Source organism: Sapajus apella, unplaced genomic scaffold (genome assembly GCF_009761245.1).
Source record: "Sapajus apella isolate SASKATOON/1434 unplaced genomic scaffold, GSC_monkey_1.0 scaffold83, whole genome shotgun sequence".
NCBI lineage: Eukaryota > Metazoa > Chordata > Mammalia > Primates > Cebidae > Sapajus > Sapajus apella.
This window is the reverse complement of record NW_022437023.1, coordinates 974,552-993,965: the sequence shown is the minus strand read 5'-3', so window position 1 is coordinate 993,965 and position 19,414 is coordinate 974,552. Positions and strand designations below refer to the sequence as shown.

Below are 19,414 nucleotides of genomic sequence, written 5' to 3'. Positions count from 1 at the left end.
GTTGCAGTGAGCCAAGATCGCGCCACTGCACTCCAGCCCGGGCAACAGAGCAAAATTGAGTCTCAAAAAAAAAAACAACTTTCAGAGGACTGAGGGGCTTTCTGGGAGTAGGGGACCCTCTCTCCTATATGGAAATGGCAACCCGTCTGGGGTCCCCAGTCACAGGTCCGTGCTCACCCCCATCTCTGCTTTTCCTTGCCCATCCCTGCAGGCTGACACCATCCTCTACTGAGACCTGAAAAATGGCATCGGGGCAAGGCCCAGGTCCTCCCAGGCAGGAGTGTGGAGAGTCTGACCCACCCTCTGCTTCTGGTAAGGGTCCTCCTGCCCGCTCACCCCTCCCATAACCATGAGGGCCGTGGTGAGGATGGAAGGAGCAGGACTCAGGGGCAGGCTCCTGGCCACAATTCACCCACTGCGGGTGGGGAAGAGTATTTCCCACCCTCGGGCTCAGAGGCTGGAGCTGCTGTCAAGGTTAAGCCGGAGCCGGGGAAGAGTCTGGGCTGGGGAGGGCCTGGAGGCTGGGAGAGGCCAGGAAATGAATGCGAAGGTGGGCATGGTGCCACCAGGCAGAGGGTGGGGTCGGGCCAGGGAGGCAGGAAGTAGAGTGGAGCCTGGCTGCTGTATCCCTCCAGCGGGAGAAATAAGGAAGTAAACTGGCCGGTCACCCAGTCAGGTCTGCTCAACAGGGAAGGCGATTGCTGGGACTGGGGGAGGAAGTAAGATGGCCGCCCTCCTTCGTTCTTCCCAGGGGATGGCCAGGGAAGCCTCAGCTCACAGCCCGTGGTGGGCTGTTCCCTGGACTTGGGATTCACATCCCAGGTCCTCACTATCTCCCTGTGTGACTTTTCTGGGCCAAGGTTACGATTTCAGATTTTGTTTCCCACATTCCCTGCACACAAAGGGCTGTGGAGCTGAGAGGTACTAACGCAGACTCAGGAGCCCAAATGCCTGAGACTGTGTCCCCACTCCTTGGCTGGCACACATTACTTAGACGACCCGTGCCATTCTCCCCTGCAAACGGGATTGTCTGCTCCCAGGGCTACCGTGAGGACTCAATGCAAGTGCCAGAACAACTCTTCTCTGTGCAGCATATTTCTTTCTCTTTTCTTTCTTTCTTCTTTTTGAGACAAAGTCTTGCTTTGTTGCCCGGGCTGAGGTGCAATGGCGCAGTCTCCACTCACTGCAACCTCCACCTCCCAGGTTCAAGTGATTCTCCTGCCTTAGCCTCCTGAGTAGCTGGGATTACGGTCATGTGCCACCACACCCTGCTAATTTTGTGTTTTTGTTTGTTTGGGATGGAGTCTCACACTGTAGCCTGGGCTAGAGTGCAGTGGCACCATCTCAGCTCACTGCAACCTCCACCTCCCGCGTTTAAGAAATTCTTCCGCCTCACCTCCCGAGTAGCTTGGATTACAGGTGCCCACCACCATGCCTGGCTAATTTTTTTGTATTTTTAGTAGAGACAAGGTTTCACTATGTTGACCATGCTGGTCTCGAACTGCTGTCCTTGTGATCCACCCACCGCGGGCTCCCAAAGTGCTGGGATTACAGGCGTGAGCCACAGCACCACAGCACCTAGCCAGGATATTTCTTTCCATGGGCGAGGACACTGTGGCCTTAGGAACAGTGAACCTCCTACAAGGCATGGGGCTATCTGGGTTTGGCCCTCTCTCCCTGACTCCCAGCTTTGATCCTCAGAGGCGCAGGTAGCCCGGGACACGGAGGAGGTTTTCCACAGCTACGTTTTTTACCGCCACCAGCAGGAACAGGAGGCTGAAGGGGCGGCCGCCCCTGCTGACCCGGAGATGGTCAGCTTATCTCTCCAACCTAGCAGGTGAGCCACAACTGCTGGGCTCACAGGACCTCTTCGGGGAGGCAGTGGTTTGCACGGGTCTCTGTGCCACTCCTGGGAGCCAGGGAGGCCTGGGGGGTCTTGCCCTTCTCTCATGGTTGCTCCCCTTTCATGTTGGGCTCCTACCCCCATCTGGGACCTTGTATCCTTTTTATTTAGCCCATGCCTGCCCCTTGTCCCAGGGCCCAGCACTCATGTTTTAGAACATTGTTAGGGATCTCCAAGGAGGGGTGCACAGGGCCATGGACAGCTTGGGCAGAACCCCTCTGCCATGAGGCAGGCCCTGGCCCCGACTGCCTGGCCACCTCACCTGCCTGCCTCCCGCTCACACAGCACCATGGGGCAGGTGGGACGGCAGCTCGCCATCATTGGGGATGACATCAACCGGCGCTATGACTCAGAGTTCCAGGCCATGCTGCAGCACCTGCAGCCCACGGCAGAGAACGCCTACGAGTACTTCACCAAGATCGCCTCCAGGTACCCCGGCCACCTCCCCGAGGGGCTCCGGTCATTCTCCTGTCCCGTGACAACCGCACCATGGCCTGCCTACATGATGCACTCCTGGCCTGGGAGACACCTTCTGTTGGTGTCCAGTGTCTGCTGTGAATGCACATATGGTCTCAGCCTCCTATTTTTCTCTCTCAGGATCCCAGACTCGTCTTTTGTGCATTAGCTCACAGCTCTTTTTAGTTCTGACTCCAAAGACTTGACTGGTTAGATTAGGACTCTAGAGGGTGCCTGAGGTGGGGCATCCCCCACGGCTCCCCAGCCCAGCTGGGTCACAGCTGTCCTTCATGGTTCCAATTTGAAACCACACATCACACTGAAGATGGTGAGAGTGCTAACCTCTGCCAGGTCCTAGGAATGTCTTCTAGTTGCTGTTATCTGGCATCCAAGTGGTTAAATGCACCAAACATTTGGGTGCAAATCCAAACTTTACCACTTACTGCCATTGTGAAACTTCCTGGCCTCCAGTCTCCTGGTTTGTAAAACAGGAAAAATATGCTTAGATCATGTCCACCTTACAAAGTGTTAGCCATTGCTACCACTAGAATTAGGGAGGTCAGGGTTGGGGTGGATTTGAAGCTGGAGGTGAAGGGAGGCGTAGGTAATAGAGTTTAGAATTAGCTCTCAGAGCTGAACTAGCCAGCCCATGAACTTAGAGGACAGCCTCCATGCCACTGGGATGACAGGACCTACTCTAATCTTTTCTGTCCTTTTCTCTCTGCTGTCCCTCGGGCTGCCAGGCCAGCACAACACCCACAGGTAATCTCCCCGTTGACCCATCCACTCGCTCTGCCCTCTGTCCTTTCTGTGCCCCTTTGCACCTGAGTGTACATCCCAGCAGTGGCATCCAGCTCATACGCCTCAGCTTTCTCCTTTCACAGAGACCCAGGTTATTCCCAAATACAGGCCAGGCTGGGGCAGCCTCTGCAGCCTTAATTCACAGCAAATTTAGCTTTCCAGCTGGGAGAGGGAAGGGAGAGGGCAGCCAGGCTGATGGGCCTCCTGGGGTCTCCCCACCAATGGTGCGCAATGCTCTGCCCACAGCCTGTTTGAGAGTGGCATCAACTGGGGCCGTGTGGTGGCTCTCCTGGGCTTCGGCTACCGTCTGGCCCTACACGTCTACCAGCGCGGCCTGACTGGCTTCCTGGGCCAGGTGACCCGTTTCGTGGTGGACTTCATGCTGCATCACTGCATCGCCCGGTGGATCGCACAGAGGGGCGGCTGGGTGAGTATCCGAGGATTGCAACGTCCTCCCTGCTGTTGGGGCTGCCCCTCTCCCAGGCCCCGCCCCTCCCCGGGTGCCTGTAGGTTCTGCCTGCCTCTCTGTGACCACTGTGTTTCTCCCGGCAGGTGGCAGCCCTGGACTTGGGCAATGGTCCCATCCTGAATGTGCTGGTGGTTCTGGGTGTGGTTCTGTTGGGCCAGTTTGTGGTACGAAGATTCTTCAAATCATGACTCCCAAGGGTGCCCTTTGGGGTCCCTGCTGAGACCCCAGCCTGGACTTAAGCCAAGTCTTTGCCTCCTCCACTCCCTTCAGGGGTCCCACCTCAAGAGTACAGAAGCTTTAGCAAGTGTGCACTCCAGCTTTGGAGGGCCCCTGTGTGGGGGCCAGTCAGGCTGCAGAGGTGCCTCAGCGTTGCATGGTGCTAGTGGGCCTTCTCTCTGGGCCCAGGGGCTGTGGCCTCCTCCCTCGGCTCTCTGGGACCTCCTTAGCCCTGTCTGCTAGGTGCTGGGGAGACTGATAACTTGGGGAGGCAAGAGACTGGGGGCCACTTCTCCCCAGGAAGCGTTTAACGGTTTTAGCTTTTTTAATACCCTTTGGAGAGCCCATTCCCACCATTCTACCCAAGGCCAGGACGTCTGGGGTTTGGGGGTTGGTGGGTCTACCCTCTGTTCCCCAGGATTCAGCTATGCTGGAAGATCAGTGCCTAAGAGCTGGGACTTGATCCTGGTCCTGGCCCTCCTGAAGCATCATGTGTCCCAGGAGCAGGACTGACTGGGAGACGGGGGCCGAGGTCCTGCCCAGCTCTCCGTCTGCTCCCATTCCCCCCTCCAGCCATACTGCCTTTGCAGTTGGACTCTCAGGGATTCTGGGCTTGGGGTATGGGGTGGGGTGGATTCGCAGACAAGAGCTCTCTGAACTTATGTGTCAGAAACCTCCAAGCCTGCCTTCCCAGGTCCTCTCAGTTCTCTCCCTTCCTCTCTCCTTTTAGACACTTGCTCCCAACCCATTCACTATAGGTGAAGGCCCTCACCCCCATCCCTGGGGACCTTGGGTGAGTGGCATTCTAAGGCCCCTCCTTGCCCAGACTACAGGGCTTAGGACTTGGTTTGTTATTTCAGGGAAAAGGAGTAGGGAGTTCATCTGGAGGGTTCTAAGTGGGAGAAGGACTATCAACACCACTAGGAATCCCAGCAGTGGGACCCCCGCCTCATGGCTCTGGCACGGTGTAGTCCAGGGGTGTAGATGGTGGAAATGTGAATACTTGAACTCTGCCCCCCACCCTCCATGCTCCTCACCTGTCTAGGTCTCTCCTCAGGGTGGGGGTGAGAGTGAGTCCCTTCTCTATTGGGCATTGCCTAGGGTGTTGGGGGAGGGGAGAGAAGTTCTTGATTCAGCCAAATGCAGGGAGAGGCAGCTGGAGCCGGCAGCCACTCCCTATCCTCTGAGCGTTTGGAAATAAACTGTGCAATCCCCTCACCGTGACTTAGTAGTTTTTGTATTCTCTGCTACCCCTCTTTCCATCAGGCTAGACTGGGGGTGCCTGGCATGCATCTGGCTTACTACTGAATAAAACCTCACACTAGGCTTCCAGAATCCCATGGAGGTCTGAGTATGGTCCTGCAGCCTCCAGCTGCTGGAAGGCCTTCGCCCCTCCCCATGCACTTCCCTCATCTCTGCTGGTTTCATGCAATTTCCCACCCTTTAGGACGTTTGAGACCCTGAACTGCTGGACCGTAGCTACAGAGCTGGTGGAGCAGCTGCACATATCTGAGGACCCCCACAGGCCACCTCAGGCCTGGCCTGAATTCCTCTCCCACCCTGGGGCTACCACCCACGCTGGTCCAAAAGGCCTTTCTCCTCCACACTTAGCTCTGCCTGGGACACAATGTCCCAGCTCCCCCTTCCTGATGTCTCCACAGTCAGCACACACGCAGGGCTTTCATTCTAGTTTTATGCGGCTTGGGAGTCCCTATGGGGACGCAGCCAGGGGTGATAAAAATAACAAGCATGGGGGCGTTGAAATGTTCCAAAATCTACAGTCTTTCCAGTCCTGGGCACCCTGGTCTGTGCTTCTGATGCCCTTCCAGAACGGTCACATGAAAGTCAAAGAGAACTCGTGAGCTTCACTTTCACCCTCCTGAGGTGGGCTTGCCAAGCCCCCTGCGCCTCCGCAAGGTCTTCAGAGTCTAGTACAGACGCGATCTTGCAAAAGGGAGAAGGCGGCGCTGCAGGCAGTGGCGGCTGGAAGGTGGTTGCTACAAGGCACCCCGCAGTGTACAGGAAAAGCTCACGGACAACATTTATAGAACACATACTGTGTGCCAGGCTTTATGCTGAGAGTTCATCATCTGCCCAAATAATGGGTATGGAGACGGGGGTGGCGGTGCTCAAGCTACAGAGAAGGAAACGGGGGCTTTCTGGGAGTCACCCAAGGAGTGAGCACTTGCCACCAGGATACTGGCCCGGGTTCTATGTGGAGGCCGGAGGGGAATGTAGGGCTCGTGAGCACAGGTTTAGGGGGCCCAGGGTGCAGGGTCGCTTCCGCCCCCGACCGATGACAAGCGTCTGGAGGTGGGCGGCTGCCGGAGTCCAAGATGGCCGCCGCGGCGATCACGCAAGCGTGCCCTTGCTTGGGCGGGGCCTCCGGGCGCACCCCTTCCCGCCTTGGGCTTTGAACAGTGTGCAGCGTTGACCGGCGGACAGATCAGATCGTTCCATCGCTGGAAGAAAGGCGAGTGGGCTGTGGCACTGCCTAACTGTCTAAGGAGTTTCAGCTCTAACCGGAAAGGCGTGGGTGGGGCGGCCCAAGAAGTTTTGGCCTGCCCCGCCCCCCAACGCCCTCTATACCTCTGCCAGGATGTTCTGAAACCAGGGCTGAGAAGTTAGGCGGGACACAACCTCCAGGGGCTGTGAGGATAACGGGACTGGGGGGCTTTGCGGGAGTTAGGGAAGAGAAGCCAGAAGAGCTCATTGCGCCTCAGATGGAGCGCTGCTTCTGAGATCGTGGCTTGGTTCACCAAATACGTCTGGGTTCGTCACGGTCTGTGATGCCACTGAGCTGGGGCAGCCCAGCCGGGAAAAGGAGCAGTGTGCAGCTGTCATCTGCGCAGCTCTGCAGTTTCAGTATAAATGCCCGTCCTTCCTTGCACGCAGCAGTCTCACATTCTCCCACCCCCACCCCGCCGTTTCACCTTCAGGTATTTGTTTTTACGTCCTCCGAAGAGTATATTTTAGAAAGTCACCCAGTGTCCATCCAAACGCTTTCATTTGAAAAAATCCTTCCTTAGCCTAAAATCACTCAGTATATTGAACAAGTTATTATGACATAGTCACCTGAATGCATTAAAATAAATTTACATTCATTTATTTATTAAAATTAAACCACCATTTCCACCAGTTTTGTTTTTGTTTTTGTTTTTGTTTTTTTCACCTGTGACAAAAATGTGCCTCTCCTGCTCCAGCTGTATGCACTTCAGATGTAGAGGCCCCTGATGCAAGATGCTTGTAAAATGTGGATTTAGCTGGGCGTAGTGGCTCACACCTGTAATCCCAGCACTTTGGAAGGCCGAGATGGGCAGATTATGAGGTCAAGAGATCGAGACCATCCTGGCCAACATGATGAAACCCCATCCCTACTAAAAATACAAAAAATTAGCTGGGTGTGGTGGCGCACCACTGTAGTCCCTGCTACGTGGGAGGCTGAGGAAGAAGAATTGCTTGAACCCAGGAGGCAGAAGTTGCAGTGAGCCGAGATCACACCACTGCACTGCAGCCTGGCAACAGAGCAAGACTCCGTCTCAAAAAAAAAAAAAAAAAGTGGATTTAATTCTATCAGACATGAACAGATAAGGATAATCATGATCTCGTGCGCACACACACATGTGTGTGTGTGTCAGAGAGAGAGAGAGGGAGAGAGAGAAATAGAGAGAGAGAGAGGAGTTACTGCAGGTTGCTGGAGGCTGGAGGTCCCCAAAGATCAGGAACCAGAGTCAGCAAAACCCAGCTTCTCTTGGGGTGTGTTGAGCAATTGCTGGACATGATAAAGGTGAACACTGGACCCCTGGGATATAAAAGTAAGATGTGAGAGGAGAGGGGATTCAGCTCCCTAGATAATAAGAGAACAGGCCAGGTGTGGTGGTTCATGCCTGTAATCCCAGCACTTTGGGAGGCCAAGGTGGGCAGATCACAAGGTCAGGAGTTTGAGACCAGCCTGGCCAACATGGTGAAACCCCATCTCTACTAAAAATACAAAAATTATCCAGATGTTGTGACAGATGCCTATAATCCAGCTACTCAGGAGGCCGAGGCAGGAGGCAGAGGTTATACGGCCTTCCAGCCTGGGTGACAGAGTGAGACTCCCATCTCAAAAAAAAGAAAGAAAGAACAGAAAGTAATGATCTGGCTTGCAGAGCGCTATGACTAGAAGCAGATCCCTGGCATATTGTCTGAGTGATCCAGTGAAGGGACACCCCCCGCCCATTACCAAGATCAGGTGATGGGCTAACACAGGCAAAAACTGGATTTTTCTAGGAAAAACCACTTCATAGCTGAAGAGACTGAAACCACAGACTCTCCCTTTACCTGGAGTAGGGGATTTGGCAATGGACGGGCACCAAATGCATGCATGAGAGTGTGTGAACGTGCATGTGGCTGTGTGTGTGTGGCATCTGGTGAGTAACATGTGAGTGGGCATCGGTTGTTGGAATCAAAGTATGAATCAATACATCTCTCAGCTCCGTTTATCTCAGCTCTTCCTTTGCAATCTTGGAATCATTCCTGGTGCCCAATGTCTCCATTTTTTCTTTAGCTTTGGCTAAGGACACGCTGAAGACTCCACTGAACCTTGAGGTGAACCAACTCTGTAAAGTTCATGGCACAGACTGTTATGATGGTTGGCTGTGTGGAGCTGGGCTCACCAACCCTCTCATGCTCTATCCTGACCTGCTCTGACCTGACCTCTGACCCCCCTGAGGGCTACTTACCCAATTCATTTCCAGCGGATGATTAGGCTTCCTCAAGAGAGTGAATGTTTTCTTGCCCAAGTCCCAGGCAGGCCACACTGAGGAAAGGCAAGATGCAGTTGGCATGTCCGGCGTCTCTGAAATTTGGAAGTTGTGAATCAGAGTGCAAGAGGCACTTAGATGTCAGTTATCATGTCTGCTCAAAAGAGAGAGAGAGAGATTAGCAGGAACCTAATTAACAGTCCTACCAGGCTGTGTGTGAGAAGGGCTGCGGGCAGGTTAAAAGCAGACTGCTCTCCTAGTAAGGGCATGGGGGATCCCCTAGTGGTGATGCCTAGTAGAATGGGTGTGTCTTTATGTGACCTTGGACTTTCATTCTGGGTGGCCTGAAGAATGGCTAACTAGGAATAGTCCTTCCTTCTCCTGGCTAGAGGGGCACACCCACACTCAGTTCACCAGCGGACTGGGGATTCTTCTGTGTATTCCACGCATGCTTTTCCCTCTCCCAGCCCCTCCACCAGTGGGAGGCACTGCGATGCCGACAGCCCTTGGCTGTTCAAATGCGGGTGTTCTCAGACAGCTCCTGTAATGGGCTGGCACCCCAAATCTAGACTACATGGTGCCAAGCAGCCTGGTGTACCTCCACTGACAAAGCTGCTTTTCCATGCCAGCTCCACACAAAGGCAGCGTGATGGCAGGAAGGCCCTTCCACTGGAATGCACAGTGGAAGTGGGCCCAGCTGCTCTGGCTCGGGGCCCTCCCCACCCTCGTCCCAAATGCATCCCCCCCACAGGGTGGGGAGGGTGATGAGAGGAGGTTCAGGGAACCCATGCCGATTCTCTTGCTGATTTGTTGGGTTTTTTCCCCCAATAAAGCCTATTCCCAGGCTGTGTCATGCTGTGGAATTTGCCTCAAACCCAGGTGCCTGATGGAGAGACCCAGAAGGGCGCTGTCCAGTGGGAAAAGTAACTTGTAGAGGGTAGAGCTGGGAGCACACAGGATTGGACAAGGAGGATGCAGGTCCCTGCCTCACATGAACTTCTCTTTCTTGCTCCTCACTGTCCTGCAAAGCCACTGTGCCTCCCTCTGCTCGTGGCCAGCCTGAGTCCGAGGCCGCTCCTGTAGACGGTCACTCCTCAGCTCCCCATCTGTCATTCCCACCAAGGCCATGGAGTATATTCTCAACTTCTAGATTTTTTTAGTAATGGCTGTGCCTCAGGTCCCACCCAGCTCAAATTGTCCCCAGCACACCACCACCACCACCAACTGGCTTCACAAAACGTCGCCTTGATCCCCACTGAAAATCCATGAGGTGCATGATATTCATTACATTCACCTCCTCCTTGCCCATCCCTGGTGGGAGCACAGGAGTGTTGAAGGGCCTCCCCTCAGGAAGCTTACATAGCCATGGTGGAGGAAGCGTCAGGCAGTAATCTGAGTGGGACTCAGGGAATTTGGTGCCCAGAAAGGATGTACCAAGTTGGCCTGGTCTGGAGGGACCCAGGGAGGCTTTTCAGAAGAGGGGACACATCAATCATTTCCTTGAACAAGCTCAACTTGTTCAGGCTGGCATTTAAGGCCATCTCAATGGCTTTCTAGACGTTTTTCTCATTCCTGCCTTTGCTACAGACAGGTGTCCAGGTACCACTCTCGGCTCTCCAAGCTCCTTCCACCTCTCCCCTCTTCTCAGCCCACAGGGCATTTTACAGGATCTGCTTCTCACCTGGAATGTCTCCTCCCACTCATCTCCTTTCTGTTTCAATGTGCTTTCCTATTCCTGAACATCCAATGCTGATTTTCCCTCTGGGTCAGTCTCTCCCCTTCTCACCACCAGTGGCCCTTGGGATCTGATCCACTCATTGGCCAGTTAATGGCCTCGTTGAGTTGGAAAGAGCCTTTCATTTATTTGTTTGTTTTGTTTTGTTTTTTTTTTTGAGACAGAGTTTCACTCATGTTACCCAGGCTGGAGTGCCAATGGCGCAATCTCAGCTCACCGCAACCTCCGCCTCCTGGGTTCAGGCAATTCTCCTGCCTCAGCCTCCTGAGTAGCTGGGATTACAGGCACGCACCACCATGCCCAGCTAATTTTTTGTATTTTTAGTAGAGACGGGGTTTCACCATGTTGACCAGGATGGTCTCGATCTCCTGACCTCGTGATCCGCCTCGGCCTCCCAAAGTGCTGGGATTACAGGCTTGAGCCACCGCGCCCGGCCCTGTTTTGTTTTCTTGAGACGGAGTCTTGCTCTGTCATCCAAGCTGGAGTACAGCGGCGTGATCTCGGCTCACTGCAACCTCTGCCTCCCAGGTTCAAGTGATTCTCCTGCCTCAGCCTCCTGAGGAGCATGCCACCATGACCAGCTAATTTTTGAATTTTCAGTAGAGACAAGGGAGGTTTCACCCCGTCAGGCTGGTGTTGAACTGACCTCATGATCTACCCATCTTGGCCTTCCAAAGCGCTTGGATTACAGGCGTGAGCCACCGCGCCCGGCTAAGCATTTCATTTATTAAATAAAAATTACAGAAAGCCACCAGCCTAGGCAACACAGTGAGACCCCCTATCTACCCTCCCCCCAAAAATTAGCCAAACAAGGTGGCGCACCCCTGTGACCCCAGCTAGGACTGAGGCAGGAGGATGGCTTGAGCCCAGGAGTTCTAGGCTGCAGTGAGCCGTGATTGCACCACTGTACTCCAGCCTGGGCGACAGAGTGAGACAGATGAAGAAAGGGAGGGAAGAGAGGAAAGGGAGGGAGAGGGGATGGGAGGGGATGGGACTGCACTAGGCCAAAACAGACAGAACAACTAAAACTCAGTATGGAGTCACCCATGCTAAACTAAATTGTTATCTGACCTTCTGAAAAATAAGGAGAGAGAGATAACAGCCGATTTCTCAAAAATATCAGTTTAAATCTTCAATCGACTTTGGGAGGCCGAGGCGAGTGGATCATGAGGTCAGGAGTTTGAGACCAGCCTGGCCAACATAGTGAAACCCCGTCTCTTATAAAATAAATAAATAAATCTTTAATTGAATGATAATGAAGTTCTCTCTGTTTTAATCCTTAAACAAAAAAAAGGATTAAAGAAACTGAAGAAGGCCGGGCGCAGTGGCTCAAGCCTGTAATCCCAGCACTTTGGGAGGCCGAGGCGGGTGGATCACGAGGTCACGAGATCGAGACCATCCTGGTCAACATGGTGAAACCCCCGTCTCTACTAAAAATACAAAACATTAGCTGGGCATGGTGGCCCGTGCCTGTAATCCCAGCTACTCAGGAGGCTGAGGCAGGAGAATTGCCTGAACCCAGGAGGTGGAGGTTGCAGTGAGCCGAGATCGGGCCATTGCACTCCAGCCTCAGTAACAAGAGCAAAACTCCGTCTCAAAAAAAAAAAAAGAAACTGAAGAGCCAGGCATGGTGGTGCATGCTTATAGTCCCAGCTACTTGGGAGGCTGAGGTGGAAGCACTGATTAAGGCCAGGAGTTTGAGACCAGCTTGGGCAACAAAGCAAGACCCTGTCTCTAAGAAAAAGAAAAAGAAAAATCTTTGAAAAGTAAGTAATACACTTTTCCTTATTTCTGTTTTCTTCAGCTCTTTGTTTATAAAGCCAACCTCAGGCCAGGTGTAGTAGCTCACACCTGTAATCCTAGAGCTATGGGAGGCCGAGGTAGGTGGATCCCCTGAGGTCAGGAGTTCCAGACCAGCCTGCCCAACATAGTAAAACCCCGTCTCTACTAAAAATACAAAAATTAGCTGGATGTGGTGGCACGGGCCTGTAATCCCAGCTGCTTGGGAGGCGGAGGCAGAATAGCTTGAACATGGGAGATAGAGGTTTCAGTGAGCAGACATCACTCCACTATACTCCAGCCTGGGCCACAGAGTGAGACTCCGTCTCAAAAAAAAAAAAAAACCATCCAAAAAACCACGAAAGCCATCCTCTTCTGCTGAGCTCATTGGAACATTTATTCTATTTTATGGAATGAAGTGTTGCTTGATTCTTGAAATTGAAAATAATGCCACCAGGCATGGTGGCTCAGGCCGGTAATCCCAGCACTTTGGGAGGCGGAGGCGGGCAGGTCTCGAGGTCAGAAGATAGAGACCATCCTGGCTGACTCGGTGAAACTCTGTCTCTACTAAAAATGCAAGAAATTAGCCAGGTGTGGTAGTGGATGCCTGTAATCCCAGCTACTCAGGAGGCTGAAGCAGGAGAATCACTTGAATCCAGGAGGTGGAGGTTGCAGTGAGCTGAGATCTTGCTATTGCACTCCTGCCTGAGCAGCAAGAGCAAAACTCCATCTCAAAAAAAAAGAAAATAGGGGCTGGACTTAGTGGCTCATGCCTGTAATCCCAGCACTTTGGGAGGCTGAGGTGTGGATCTCTTGAGGTCAGGAATTTAAGATCAGCCTGGCCAATGTGGTGAAACCCTGTCTCTACTAAAAACACAAAAATTAGCCAGATTTGGTGGCAGGCGCCTGTACTCCCAGCTACGTGAGAGGTTGAGGCAGGAGAATTGCTTGAATCCAGGAGGCAGAGGTTGCAGTGAGCCGAGATCACACCACTGCACTCCAGCCTGGGTGACAGAGTGAGATCCTGTCTCAAAAAAAAGAAAAAGAAAATAGGGCCAAGCACTGTGGCTCATGCCTGTAATTCCAGGAATTTGGGAGGCTGAGGTGGGTGGATCACCTGAGAGACCAAACTGGGCAACATAGGGAGACCCTGCCTCAAAAAAGAAAAAAATTGAATAGGCTGGACGTGGTGGCTCACACCTATAGTCTCAGCACTTTGGGAGGCTGAGGTGGGTGGATGGCTTGAGCCCAGGAGTTCCAAACCACACTGGGCAATGTAGGGAGACCCTGTCTCTTAAAAAAATACAAAAATTAGCAGGGTGTGCCTGAGGTCCCAACTACTCAAGAGGCTGGGGTGGGAGGATTGCTTGTTCCCAGGAAGCAGAGGTTGAAGTGAGTCATGATCGCACCACTGCACTCCAGTCTGGGTGACAGAGCGGGACCCTGTTTCAAAAGAAAAGAAAAAGAAAATAGTTAGGACTTTGTTGAGTTTTTACTATGTGTGCCTGCTACTGCATTATACAATTTATCTATTTTATCTTATTTAATTTTCACAAGTTTTTGGAGTATGCCCATTTAGCAGATAGAGAAATTGAGGTTTAGCTGTGCAGGGTAGTGGCTCCTAATCCCAGCTACTTGGGAGGCTGAGTGGAAGGGTGACTCGAGTGAGCATGGGAGATGGAGGCTGTAGTGAGTTGTGATTGAGCCACTGCACTCCAGCTGGGTAATGGAATGAGACCATGTTTCAAAAAAAAAAAAAGACACTGAAAAAAAAAAGTTTGTAGACAGCTGGCAGGTCAGCTGAGGGCTGACTTGCCTAGGATAACCTCAGCTGGAACAAGTCAGCTTCCTTCCATATGTCATTCACGTCCCTTCAGCAGGTCGGCCTGGGAATGTTCTGGGTGTGTTCTCACGGTGATCAGAGAAGCAAGAGAAGAAGCAGAAACACACAGGCCATTTTTCAAACCTCTACTTGTATTTGTCAGCTCACATCATAATGGCTAAAGCAAGTCACATGGCCAAGCTCAGATTCTTCAGGAGGTTGGGCAAATAGACTCTGCTTCTGGTGTGGAAGAAATTGCAAATTCACAGGGCAAAGGGTGTGGACACAGGGAGGGGTGAAGACTTGGAGCCATTGGTGCAATCAATCCACCACAGTCTGCCCTCTGTCCACAGGTTTTTTATTTTGTTTTGTTTTGTTTTTCCAAGACAGGGTCTCACTCTGTTGCCCAGGCTGGCGTGCTAGGGCAGTATCACAGCTCACTGCAGCCTCAAACTCCTGTTCAAGTGATCCTTCCGCCTCAGCCTCCTGAGTAGCTAGGACCACAAATGCGTGCTACCACGCCCAGCTAACGTTTTATTTAAATCTTTTGTAAAGACAAGGTCTCTACAAAATGTTGCCCAGGCTAGTCTCAAACTCCTGACCTCAAGCGATCCTCCTCCCTCCGTCCTGCAAAGTGCTGGGATTACAGGCATGAGCCACCTCATCTGGCCTCTCTAGACGCAATTACTTATGTTCTCTCCATACACAAAATATGCTCCTTCCCCACTGCAGGATCCCTAAAAAACTCATTCAATTCTGACATTAGGCTGAAAGTCCAGGTTCTTGTGATCGATATCAGGTCTAGGCATGGCACTTTTTTTGTTTCGTTTTTGAGACAGAGTCTTGCTTTGTCCCCCAGGCTGAAGTGCAGTGGCACGATCTTGGCTTACTGCAATTTCTGCCTTCTAGGTTCAAGCAATTCTCCTGCATCAGCCTCCCGAGTGGCTGGGATTACAGGTGTCTGCCACCACACCCAGCTAATTTTTTTTTTTGAGGTGGAGCCTCACCTTGTCACCCTGGCTGGAGTGCAGTGGCACAATCTCTCTGAAACCTCCGCCTCCCAGGTTCAAATGATTTTCCTGCCTCAGGCTCCCGAGTAGCTGGGATTACAGGAGACCACCACCACGCCCGGCTAATTTTTGTATTTTTAGTAGAGATGAGATTTCACCATATTGGCCAGGCTGGTCTCAAACTCCTGACCTCAGGTGATCTGCCTGCCTTGGCGTCCAAAAGTGCTGGGATTACAGGCATGAGCCACCATGTCCTGCCATGCCTGGCTAATTTTTAAATTGTTTTGTAGAGATGAGATCTGTCTATGTGGGCCAGGCTAGTCTCAAACTCCTAGCCTCAAAGGATCCTCCTGCCGTGGCCTCCATAAGTATTGGGATTACAGGTGTGAGCCACACATCCAGCTTCTTAGAAAACTTTATCAGCCTGGCACGGTGGCTCCTGCCTGTAATCCCAGCACTTTGGGAGGCCGAGGCAGGTGGATCATGAGGTCAGCCATGTCACATTTCTCTCACTGTCATAATTTTTTCAAAGGTGGTTTCACCGTTAAGGCTTGGAATTGTTTGACATGCGTAATAGCTATCAGATACAGAAACTGGAAGCAGAAGTGGATACCACTATAACAAAAACCTAAAATATGAGGCATTGACTTTGGAACTGGGAGGCAGAGGAGACGGGAAAACGGTGAGGAAAGCATTAGGGAAGGTTGAAGAAATAGCAACTGTGTTATATAATAAAACTGTCACCCAAATAACTTGGGTGATAGAAAATGTACCAAATGAACTTGTAGATTGGAGCAAAGAAATCTCCAGCCAGAATGTTGAAAGTGTCATTTGGCTTTTATTATCTGTGTCTGATAAAGTTTTCTTTTTTTTTTTTTCTTTTGAGATGGAGTTTTGTTTTTGTTGCACAGGCTGGAGTACAATGGCGAGATCTTGGCTTATCGCAACCTCTGCCTCCCAGGTTCAAGCAATTCTCCTGCCTCAGTCTCCTGAGTAGCTGGGATTACAGGCGCATGCCACCATGCCCAGCTAATTTTTGTATTTTTAGTAGAGACGGGGTTTCACCATGTTGGCCAGGATGGTCTCCATCTCTTGACCTCGTGATCCACCCGCCTAGGCCTCCCAAAGTGCTGGGATTACAGGCAGGAGCCACTATGCTCAGCCAGCTTTACTTTTTATTTTTATAGAGATCTCTATAGATCTTTATAGGTCTCTTTGCCACCCAAGCTGGAGTGCAGTGGCGTGATCACAGCTCACTGCAGCCTTGAACTGCGTTCAAGTGATCCTCCTACCTCAGCCACCTGAGTAGCTGGGACTACAGATGTGCACCACCATGCCTCCCCCAACTTTTTCCTTTTTTTTTTTTTTTTTTTGAGATGGAGTTTTGCTCATGTTGCCCAGGCTGGAGTGCAATGGCATGATCTTGGCTCACTGCAACCCCCACCTCCCAGGTTCAAGCAATTCTCCTGCCCCAGCCTCCAATTAGCTGGAACTACAGGCATGCACCACCATGAGCGGCTGATTTTTTGTGTTTTTAGTAGAGACGAGGTTTCACTATGTTGGTCTGGCTGGTCTCGAACTTCTGACCTCAGGTAATCCATCAACCTTGGCCTGCCAAAGTTCTGGGACTGCAGGTGTGAGCCACCTTGCCTGGCTAATATAGTTTAACTTTAAACAAAGATGAGATGGTAACAGTCATTTCCCAAAACGAACCCTCTCCTTGGTCATGGACTGAAGCCACCTTTGATTTTGTTTGTTTTGTTATTGTTTGAGATGGAGTCTCACTCTGTAGCCCAGGCTGAAGTGCAATGGTGCAATCTGGGCTCACTGCAACCTCCGCCTTCCAGGCTCAATCAATTCTCCCTGCCTCAGCCTCCCGAGTAGCTGGGCTGACAGGTGCCCACTACCATGCTTGGCTAAGTTTTTGTATTTTTGTAGAGTCAGGGTTTCACCATGTCGCCCAGGGTGGTCTCAAACTCCTGAGCTCAGGTGATTGGCCCACCTCAGCCTCCCAAAGTGCTGGGATTACAGGTGTGAGCCACCGAACTCAGCCGTTGTTGTATTTGAGACAGGGTCTCGCTCTGTCGGTCAGGCTGCAGTTTCAGTGGCATAATCTCAGCTCACTGCAACCTCCACCTCTGAGGCTCAAGTAATCCTCCTGCCTCAGCCTCCCCAGTAGCTGGGACCACAGATGTGTGCCACCACACCTGGCTAATATTTGTATATTTTGTAGAGACAAGGTTTTGTCATGTTGCCCAGACCTGAAACTGCATTTGTAAGAAAAATTGAGTGCAAGGTTAGAATTATGGTTTGGGAGTCATGCAGGAGGTACAAGGTTTGTAACTTTCTCAATTAGTCCCATAGATAACATTACTATTATAATACCTAGGACTAGTGCTTGAGGTATTTTCAGACCCTGCATTCTGATGGACCAGCTGACACCACCCAGACCAGTAATCCTTACCAATAAACTGACACTGCAGGTCTCTGACCCCCATAGGAACTGACTCAGCACAAGAAGACAGCTTCAACCCCCTATGGTTTCTATTCCCAACCCAACCAATCAGCATTTCCCATTCCCTAGCCCCTTGCCCACCAAACTATCCTTACAAATTCCTAGATTCCAAATTCCCAGCGAAGCAAATTTGAGAAAAATCTTCTGTCTTTCAGCTTGGCTTGGCCCTGTGATTATTAAACTTTCTCTACTGCAATTCCTGCTGTTCTCAGTGTTTGGCTTTTCTGGGCAGCAGGCAGTAAGAACCCAGGTGGGCTATTACAATACATTCATAATTTCTCCCATGGATCTTTTTTTTTGAGATGGAGTTTTGCTCCTGTCACCAGATTGGAGTGCAATGGTGCGATATTGGCTCACTGCAACCTCCTTCTCCCAGGTTCAAGCAATTCAGCTGCCTCAACCTCCTGAGTAGCTGGGATTACAGGCACCTGCCACCACACCTGGCCAACTTTTGTATTTTTAGTAGTGATGGGGTTTCACCATGTTAGCCAGGATGGTCTCAAACTCCTGACCTCTGGTGATCCACCTGCCTCAGCCTCCCAAAGTGCTGGGATTACAGGTGTGAGCTACCATGCCGAGCCACTCATGCATCTTTAATTAGGTGGTTGAGGACTCCCTAGGACCTGGCTGGTAAAGGATGATCTCTCCTGCACAGCTGGGCTTCCTTCCATGTGTCTCTCGCATCCCTCCAGCTAGCTGGTTCAGACATGAGTCAGGTTAGACTGAACATGTTTTCATGACAATTGCAGACAAGCAGGAGAGGAAGTGCAAACACGAAAGCACTTGTTTAATCATCTGCTGGCATCAAACCTGTTGACATTCCTTCTGAGCAGAGTCAGAAAAATTTTTTAACAAAAATAAATAAAAATAGCCCGGGCACGGTGGCTCACGCCTGTAATCCCAGAACTTTGAGAGGTTGAGGCGGGAAGATCACTTGAGGTCAGGAGTTTGAGACCAGCCTGGCCAACATAGTGAAACCCCTTCTCTACTAAAAATACAAAAATTAGCCAGGTATGGTGGCGGGCACCTGTAATCCCAGCTATTCAGGAGGCTGAGGCAGGAGAATCATTTCAATCCAGAAGGTAGAGATTGCAGTGAGTTGAGATTGTGCCACTGCACTCCAGCCTGGGCAACAAGAGCAAAACTCTGTCTAAAAAAGAAAAAAAAGAAAGAAAGAAAAGAGGCCAGGCACAATGGCTGGCTGGGCGCAGTGGCTCACATCTGTAATCCCAGGGGCCAGGTGTAGTGGTTCACCCCTGTAATCCCAGCATTTTGGGAGGCTGAGGTGGGAGGATCACCTGAGGCCAAGGGTTCGAGACCAGCCTGGGCAACATAGTGAGACCCCATCTGCACAAAATTTTTTTTTTTTAATTAGCCAGTTATGGTGGTACAGACCTGTAGTCCCACTCCCAGCTACTTGGGAAGCTGAGGCAAGAGGATCACTTGAGTCCAGGAGTTTGAGGCTATAGTGAGCTATGATCATGCCACTGCATTCCGGCCTAGGCAACAGAGTAAGACCCTATCTCTTAAAAATTTTCAAGTTTGTTTTTCTTTCTTTAGTTTTTAAAATATTTTTCTGTTTCTTTTCTTTTTTTTTTTTTACATCAATTCAGAACAAGTGTTTTTTAATATATATATTTTTTTCTTGAGATAGAGTCTTGCTCTGTCGCACAGGCTGGAGTACAGTGGCACAATCTCGGCTCACTGCTGCCTCCGCCACCCGGACTCAAGCAATTCTCCCACCTCAGTCTCCTGAGTAGTTGGGATTACAGGCACCGCCATCCTGCCCAGCTAAATTTTGTATTTTTGTAGAGACGGAGTTTCACCATGTTTCCCAGGATGTTCTTAAACTTATGACCTCAGGTGATTCACTCGTTTCAGCCTCCCAAAGTGCTGGGGTTACAGGCGTGAGCCACCATACCCGACCCATTTTTCTTTTTCTTTTTTTTTTTTCTTTTTATTT

General features: G+C 51.2%; 1 protein-coding gene across 2 annotated transcripts in view; it reads left to right on the top strand.

Moving 5' to 3' along the window:
* BAK1 (BCL2 antagonist/killer 1) overlaps positions 1-5,063 on the top strand; it is a 7,793-nt gene extending 2,730 nt beyond the window's left edge. For both annotated transcript variants that reach the window (XM_032253419.1, XM_032253420.1), the window contains exons 2-6: positions 212-312; positions 1,702-1,837; positions 2,189-2,332; positions 3,407-3,587; positions 3,713-5,063. In XM_032253419.1, the coding sequence (XP_032109310.1) occupies positions 243-312; positions 1,702-1,837; positions 2,189-2,332; positions 3,407-3,587; positions 3,713-3,817 (636 nt within the window). In that variant the 5' untranslated portion in view covers positions 212-242 and the 3' untranslated portion in view covers positions 3,818-5,063. The remainder of the gene's footprint in view (positions 1-211; positions 313-1,701; positions 1,838-2,188; positions 2,333-3,406; positions 3,588-3,712) is intronic.
* Positions 5,064-19,414: the final 14,351 nt, after the last annotated feature.